The 8714-nt window shown below is 33.9% G+C and overlaps 1 protein-coding gene across 1 annotated transcript; it reads right to left on the bottom strand.

The window, feature by feature from the left end:
• Nucleotides 1-3057: 3057 nt before the first annotated feature.
• On the bottom strand, nt 3058-5400 carry LOC107761252 (isoleucine N-monooxygenase 2-like). The gene is made up of 3 exons (XM_075236165.1): nt 4447-5400; nt 3419-3694; nt 3058-3228 (listed from the first exon to the last, which is right to left on the bottom strand). Exons 1-3 carry the CDS (start codon nt 5398-5400, stop codon nt 3058-3060), a joined length of 1401 nt encoding a protein of 466 aa, XP_075092266.1.
• Between the last annotated feature and the right edge of the window lie 3314 nt (nt 5401-8714).

An 8714-nucleotide genomic window follows, 5' to 3' on the forward strand; every position in this document is an offset into this window, starting at 1 on the left:
TCATTATTAAAAAGGTCAACAAAAGTCAACACCCGAGCCTGCTTGGTCCAAACTCAAAATTCAGACCACAACGCAATTACCCACTCACCCCCAAGCCCGGTTATGTGATTTATTTTGCAATCCGACCTCAATTTGAGGTCCAAATACCCAATTTACCAAATCCTTAGTTTATGTACAAAAACCCCCAATTTCCACCACGAGAACTCCAGATTTTAGGTTGAAATCTTAGGAAAAGTAGTGAATGATTGAAAAAACTAGTGTAGAATCACTTACCAATGATTTGGGGAAGAAAAGTTATTGGAAAAATTGCCTCTAATGTTTTAGGTTTGAAAATTTGAAGAATGAACAAGAACTCGCGTCTAAGTCATATTTACCCAGCTCCAGATGTCGCATTTGCGACCTAGGCTTCACAAATGCGAATCCCGCAAATACGAAGGAACCATCACAAATGCGAAACCCTTCACACCTCTGTTGTCTTTGCAAATGCAAAGAATGGTTCGCAAATGCGACTCTGATGCATACGCAAATGCGACCCAATAATCGCATTTGCGATCATTGCCTACCCAGCACCCACTGTGCAAATACGAACTATGGCCTCCTCAGCCACTCTTCACAAATGCAATGAGTGGATCGTAAAAGCGAACCCAACTGTGGTCGCAAATGTGATGATTGACCTTGCAAATGTGAGGTCTGAGGCCTTCAACAAAGATCTGAACACAAGCTTTGTAAGTCTAATTTTCACTCTGTGGCATATCCGAAACTCACCAGAGCCCTCGAGGCTCTAAATCAAAAGTGCACACAAGTCTAAAAAAATCATACAAACTTGCTTGCGCGATCACATCACCAAAAATAATACTTAGAACTATGAATTGAATACCAAATCAAATGAAATTTTCAAGAAAACTTGAAAACTTCTATTTTCACAACCGGACGTCTGAATCTTGTCAAACCAACTCCATTTTTCACCGAATTTAACAGACAAGTCATAAATATGGTATTGGACCTATACGGGGTTTTGAAAAAAAAAATAGACCCGATATCCAAAAAGTCAATCCTTGGTCAAACATTTCCATTTTATTAAGCCTTTAACTTTTAAATTTCGACAAAGTCTGATATCTCGGACTAGGGACTTCTGAATTCGATTCCGGATATACACACAAGTCGCAAATAATGATACAGACCCACCAGGACCGTTAAAATACGAAATCGAGTCCGTTTGCTCAAATTATTGACCGAAGTCAACCCAAATGAAGTTTTTAGGTAACATAAAAACTTTCAGGAAACACGTCCGGACGGTGCACGTAAATGGAGGAGGGATAAAATGAGGTGTTTAAAGCTTAAAAATGTAGAAGTGGGTTTTAAAACACATGATGACATTTCGAGTCATCACAGATTTTTAAAGGATAAAAAATGCGAGCGACATTTCGCTAAGGTGTTTCGTGCTTTTAATATAGTATAGATATAGATAAATATACATATTTCGTAGAAAAGTTACTCGGTTATTGGAATCACTTTAACCCGTAGTTTGGTAGCTACAATCTGTCTGTATTCTGTGTACAAAATGATAAGAAAGACAGAATGAAGATAGAAGATGAATTAAAAGCTTTCTAAATTGCAGGTGGGAAAGAGGTAGTTGAGAAGATTTTGGTTTTCCAAGAATTGACATTGTCATGCTGATGTTTTCTCTTTTTAATTTTTGTTTTGTTTTGGAAACAAATGAAATCGTTCATCACAATTGGAAATGTTAAATGTTGGTATATAGGCCATCTGGATCCATGTTAAGTAGGATGCTAAGGTCTATGTCCAAAAGGAAGCCATATTCATATAATTGGTGTAAATATAAATGCGAGTAAGTTATTATTGTCAGACTAGAATATTGGATTCGGCAGTCACCAAATAAGCCAAGTTCCGATGATCGAAGCGCGATAATAGCCTACCACACCCTGACTCGCCTTAACTTTTACATGAATGCAAAAGTAAGAAGAAGTGTTCTTTCTAAGTATAGCCGTCAATATGGGCTTGGCCCGTTGGGCCAGCCCGGCCCAGCCCGTGATTTAGCAAGGTTGGGCTAGAATTTTTGGAGCCCATTTAAAAACGAGGTTTTTAAGCCCGGCCCGAGTAAGCCCGTGGCCCGTGAGGCTTGACTGAGGCTGGGCTGGGCCGGCCCGTGGGCCTAATAAAATATTTATTTAAAATATATAAAAAATAAAAAGTATACTGCCTTTAGAGGTGAAAAATCAGAATTGGATCTTTACTAAGAGGAACCAAAACTTGATCTTGAAAAGTTTCAAGAGATGATATTGTAATGTATTGGAAGGACCATTCTAGAAAATATCCCGATCTTTCAATGATGGTGCGTGATGTACTTAGCATTCTTATTACCATTGTACCATCAGAATCTAACATTTTAGTATTGGTGGCGTGTTCTTACAAAGTACAGAAGTTGCATTTATTTTAAAAATGTCCAAACACTTGTTACTACTCGAAATTGGCTGCACAGGTTTTCCCGAACTCAAACTGGTAATATTTTTTTATGTGAATTTAAATATTATTAATTTTTAAAATTTAATTATTTTTAATATTTAACTAATTAATATTGCATATGAATTGTAGATGAAAGTGAAGATGTTAAGACAACCTTGTCACAAGCGGATTCAAATGTGTTTGATGAAGATGATGTGTTGGATATCTCATAAGCATCATGAACGTTCTCTTAAATAGTTTGTTTTAAGTTTTGACTTTTAGTGAATGAAATATAGTCCTGTTTTTACTTTTTTTAGTATATATGGTGATATATTGGAACAATATAAAAAGTTATTAAATTTTGCGAATTTTTTCCAACATGATATTTTTTTACCATTTAAATAATTATCTTTTTTTAGGTCAGAACTTAAAGAAAAAATATAAAATTATACTTTTTAAAAATGATGGGCCGGCCCGTGAGGGCTCGCGGCCCACATAGGACTGGGGTGGGCTGACCATTATAAGGCCCATCAAAATAGTGGGCTAGCCCAACCCAGCCCGTCAATTGCTAAAGTCCATGTAGACCGAGCTGGGCTAGCCCGACCCAGCCCATATTGACAGCTCTATTTCTAAGTGTAGAAGAAGAGTAGTAATGGCAGCTATTACTGCAGCAAAATAATGATACGAAGAAATGAGTGTACTGAAAACCAACTCAACGAAGACAATTTGAATCATAGGAAAAGACACTTCTGAATTGTTTCTTTCCTTAAAAGAAGAAAAAAAACCAAAATTGAGAAAAAAGAAAAATATGAATTCTGGTCTTAAGGAGTGCCACATTACCTTTAAAATATAGATCATACTAATATTATTGATTCATCCTCTCATAAATACTATAGCAGAAAGAAAACATCTTATATACGTATATACACATACATGATGTGTACAGTATACGTACATTCTTTATTATGAAGTATTCACCAACAACAGAATTTGATACTGACACATGAGGAGCGTTAAAAGCCGCCAAGGGATGTAGTCGAAATGACCCTTTAATACAAGCTTTGACATAATTTAACTGTGGCAAGTCGGATTCTTGAACAAATTTTTTGCCCCCAATGACATTGTCAATCTCTTCTATGGCCCTTTGCATTATCATTGGTTGGTTCAACATTTCTTTGATTGTCCATTGGAATGCATATGACGGATTATCTAACATAGCAAGCATGAATTCCTGCCAAGATAATTGGTAACCAAGAAGGTTAAACAAAATAATTGTATTTGATTTTCTAATAACAAACTTAATGCTTTTCTAAAATCAAATCGAAATATTTTCCAAAAAACAAAAAATGCAAGTCTCATTTCCACATAAACTAATAAAATGATGTAATCCAAACGGACAATCGATCTTCTGACGTATGTTTCAAAAATATTTTCCAAATTCTTCTGAAACTACTTCCTCGTTCAAATTTATGTTAACATTTTTACTTTTCCAGATTCAAACTACGTATATTTTGAAAGACATTTTTTCATCATATCAACATGGGAAGAATTAAAGTTATTGTACTTTTTGTATAGTATTTGAAATCCAAATTTTAACTTTAAATATCGAGTTAATCTAATTCAATTTAGCTTCAAAGATAAGATAAATTGACTCTCGAAAAACGAAAAAGTTCAATATAAACTGGAACAGAGGGAATAAATCAAGAAAAGTCATCGAGTAATGTTGAATTTTAATTACTTATATGGTCAAAAAATATTGAAATTGGTTTTAAGCAAGATTCAAGATAGATTTAGCAGTTTCTAACGAAATCTTACTTGTCTGTTTCTCTTTATATGACTCCTTAAGAAAGAGACTTTTGAAATTTATGACTATACATATGTCGTGACATTTATAGCCGTAAAAGCACGTCACCAAGGTAAAAATGAAAATCTTAAAGTTTATCATGTTGTTCACATGGGTTAAGAGATTGGAAGTATACTCACAAGGACTTGCGCTTTAATCTCTTTAGCATTCAACATAGTATTCCCATTACTATCTCTGAGCATGATAAGAACATCAAGGATGTCTTCTTCCACATTTTTGTTGCCATGCTTCCAAATATGAATCCTCTGGTCAATTTCAAGATCAATGTGTTTTGTTGCTATGGGAAAGGCTTTCTTAATAATTGCCTTGTGACCATCTAAATAAAATCTACTTAACCATGGTAAGTAATCTGAGATACTAAAAGAATGAAAATATTCAAGTAGTGTAAAAATTGCATCAATTTGCTTCTCCTGATCTTGTTGTAATTCTACTAATGGTCCTCCATTTTCTATTATTCTTTTTCCAAGTAATCTCTTGCTGAAAATCATATTGTTAATAACATTTGCACAATAGTATCTTGTCACTTTTCTCAAGTTAATAACAAGACGTTTGTTAATGCACTGATCATAAACGAATCGAATAATATGGTCAGCTTCTTCATCTCTCTTACGAGGAAGCCATTGAAATGATGTAGCTGAGAGGACATGGGAAGGAAGGATTCTTCTCATTTTCATCCATTGATCACCCATAGGAAGAAAAAGTGAAGTCAAGCAGCCATTGCTAACGAGGTTTGCGTACATGCAAATAGGACTCGACGAGAAAATCGAGTCTTGATTCTTTAAAAATAGGCAAGCAAGCTCAGGAGAAGTGACAGGAATGACATGAACATTACCAAGACGAATGCAAGCAATTTCAGTATTCATTTCCTCCATTAGTTTGTGTATCCACTCAAATGCTGGCTTCTTGTTTAGTACCATTTGAGGAATGCAACCAAATACTGGCCATGGTTTTGGACCTGGAGGCAATAATGGCTTATTTCTTGTAGTACCCAATAATTTGCTTGTTATCTTAAGGATTATGGAAAAGAAAATTTGCCATAGAGTAGTAATATAGCTAAAGAAAGTAGAAACCATTTGAAAAAAATAAAAAATGTGTGGCAATTCAATATTTCTGATCATGATTTTCCTTGTTATTACTGAAGGCTATGTCTCAAAGGTTGCATGCTATCTACACTATTTATACTTTGCATGAGCTTGCACATTAGTATTTTTCAGCAGTAAGACTATGTTTGGATCATCATCACCAATCATTTTATAATGTATTGTATTGTATTGTGTCATTTTTATTGATACAACGCTTGGATAAAATGTATTATTGTTGTTGTTAGATAACATTTTTCACTACTAGAAATCCGGAAAAAAGCGACCACAAAAAGCGACCAAAGTTGGTCGCTTATGGCCCAAAAAGCGACCAAAAAATGACCAAACACGCCTGGTAGCTATATTGATGGTCCCTTTTATTTAGGGATCAAAGTTGGTCGCTATTTAGTGACCAACTTTAATCTCTAAGCTAAAAGGGCCAAATATTCTGATTTTGACTTTAGTGACCAACTTTGGTCGCTATATTAATTTAATAATATAAATTTAGCGACCAAAGTTGGTCTCTACATATGAAATACGTTGTTTTTAATTTATCATTAATCATTAGAAAGCGACCAACTATGGTCTCTAATCCAAATATTATATTTTAAAAACTGGACAATAGAGACCAAAGTTGGTCGCTAAATTCAAGAATTTAATTTTTTTCAAAGATAAGCGACCAACATTGGTCGCTATATTTTCAGAAATTGTATTTTTTAATAGAATCTGGGCAGGTAGCGACCAAGGTTGGTCGCTATTGCCCAGAATTTTTTTTTATAGTGAAAAGCGACCAAATAGAGACCAAAGTTGGTCGCTTTTCTTGGTATATTTTTGGCAGAAACTGCCTGTTTTGGCAGCTACACCACCTGCCAGCTTACCAAACATCCTAAACATGCGTTTTATGCCAGCAACAACAACAACAACAACAACAACAACAACAACAATAATTTAAAGCAACAATCAATAGAACTAACACATTAAGCTAACAAAACTAAGCTAACGCTTATTACAAGCCCATTCGAACTAAAAAGAACTAACACAATAGAACTAAGATTTTTTGTCTAGTTCAAAGTATATAAAGTACTCAAGGAGTGTTCTTTCAGCATCCTCGTCCGAAAGTTGGATTGCCTCGCCCGATTCATTAGGTGGTTGACTGCGTATGAATTCCCCCACGTCAGCTGCATGTGAAGCGAACCTATATGAAAAATTATATATATTGAATTAGTATTTCAAAATTTATATAAAAGTAAATCAAAATACTTAATGAAAAGTAAAAAACTTACATGTATATAGTCGAGGCTCGACCCTGCTTTCTAAATCAGTCTCTTTCTTCTTCTTTACAATACGAGTTTCATTGAATAGCTCATCTTGCTTCATTGGCATCATAAAGATGTCTGGTGGCTTTGGTGATTATCCTCGTGGTACTATTACTCGGGATGAACTTGGATACAATACTTGACAGGGTGTGTCTTTGATCAATTGTTGATCTCTATAGCTACAATGATTATGAGAAGGCAAGGACATGTGTTTCAAAATAGTGATGGTGTAGGTAGGATTTAACATTTCCTAAGTAGATAAAAGAGGTTATAGAGGAATTCTCTACTTCACTTTCTCTACAGAATTACTCTATAAGCTCTTCTTTTATCTACTTAGGAAATACTAAATTCCTACCTACACCATCACTATTTGAAACACATGACATTGCCTTCTCATCATCATTGTCGCTAATGAGAAGAACAATTAAAGTCACACTTTGCCAGGTACCGTGTCTTAGTTATTCTTGGTGGAAGTTCTATTGCATGTCTAATAACGTCATCAACCTCTTCTAATAATCCCCCGGCAATCTAAAATTCCAAAACATAAACTAAAAGTTCAATTCATATTCTAAACCTTCAATTCATATCCACAAAAGTTCAAGTCATATCCTAAAGGTTCAACTCATATCCTAAAAAGTTCAAGTCATATCGTAAAATTTCAATTGATATCGTACAAGTTCAATTCACAAGAACAAAACCTAAAAACTAAAAGTTCATCAATTCTTATCCTACGAGTTTAAACATAAACTAAAAGTTCAATTTATATCCTAAAGGTTCAATTCATATCCACAAAAGTTCAAGTCATATCCTAAAGGTTCAACTTATATCCTACAAGTTCAATTCACAAGAACAAAACCTAAAAACTAAAAGTTATATTCATATCCTACGAGTTTAAACATAAACTAAAAGTTCAAGTCATATCCTAAAGGTTCAATACATATGCTAAAGGTTCAATTTATTTCCTAAAAGTTCAACTCATATCCTAAAAGTTTCAATTCATATCCTAAAAATTCAAGTCATACATAAAAGCTTCAATTTATATCCTACAAATTCAACTCACAAGAACAAAACCTAAAAACTAAAAGTTATATTCATATCCTACGAGTTTAAACATATCCTAAAAGTTCAAGTCATATCCTAAAGGTTCAATACATATGCTAAAGGTTGAATTTATTTCCTAAAAGTTCAACTCATATCCTAAAAGTTTCAATTCATATCCAAAAAAATTCAACTCATATCCTAAAATTTCAATTTATATCCTACAAGTTCAATTCACAAGAACAAAACCTAAAAACTAAAAGTTATATTCATATCATACGAGTTTAAACATAAACTAAAAGTTCAAGTCATATCCTAAAGGTTCAATACATATGCTAAAGGTTCAATTTATTTCCTAAAAGTTCAACTCATATCCTAAAAGTTTCAATTTATATCCTACAAGTTCAATTCACAAGAACAAAACCTAAAAACTAAAAACTAAAAGTTCATCAACTCATACCTAAAAGTTCAATTTGTATCTTACGACTTTAAACATAAACTAAAAGTTATGATTATATCCTAAAAATTCAACCCATACCCTAAACCCTAGATTTCTATAAATCCTAGATTTCTATAAAATGTTAAATAAAGTTAAATACAATGTTAAATAAAATGTTAACATTTTTATAAATCCTAGATTTCTATAAACCCTAGAATTTTATAAAATGTTAAATAATGATAAATACAACCTAAACCCTAGGTTTCTATAAAATACAATGTTAAATAATTAACTGAAACACTAGTAATTTGAAACTAATTCATAGCTAATAAACAAAACATTATAAGCTTACACAAATGATATAAATTGTAATTCTAACCTAGAATTATTAGGAGGTGGAGAAGGAGAGAGATGCAGCAGCGGCAGAGGCGACGGCGACGGGGCAGCGACAGCTGGGCGGTGGTCGTTGGTGGCATGGGTAGGGCCTCTGGTGCTGGGAGTTGGAAGGGGGGGGG

The sequence above is a fragment of the Nicotiana tabacum genome, chromosome 18, assembly GCF_000715075.1.
Source record: "Nicotiana tabacum cultivar K326 chromosome 18, ASM71507v2, whole genome shotgun sequence".
Lineage (NCBI taxonomy): Eukaryota > Viridiplantae > Streptophyta > Magnoliopsida > Solanales > Solanaceae > Nicotiana > Nicotiana tabacum.

Bases quoted from the DNA above. Each gene is read 5' to 3' on its own strand.
- LOC107761252 (XM_075236165.1), bottom strand. From the start codon at position 5,400: ATGGTTTCTACTTTCTTTAGCTATATTACTACTCTATGGCAAATTTTC. The intron at 3,695-4,446 runs GTGAGTATACTT...TTATCTTGGCAG, and splicing joins AGATTAAAGCGCAAGTCCTT to GAATTCATGCTTGCTATGTT. The intron at 3,229-3,418 runs GTACGTATACTG...TCTTCTTTTAAG, and splicing joins AATACTTCATAATAAAGAAT to GAAAGAAACAATTCAGAAGT.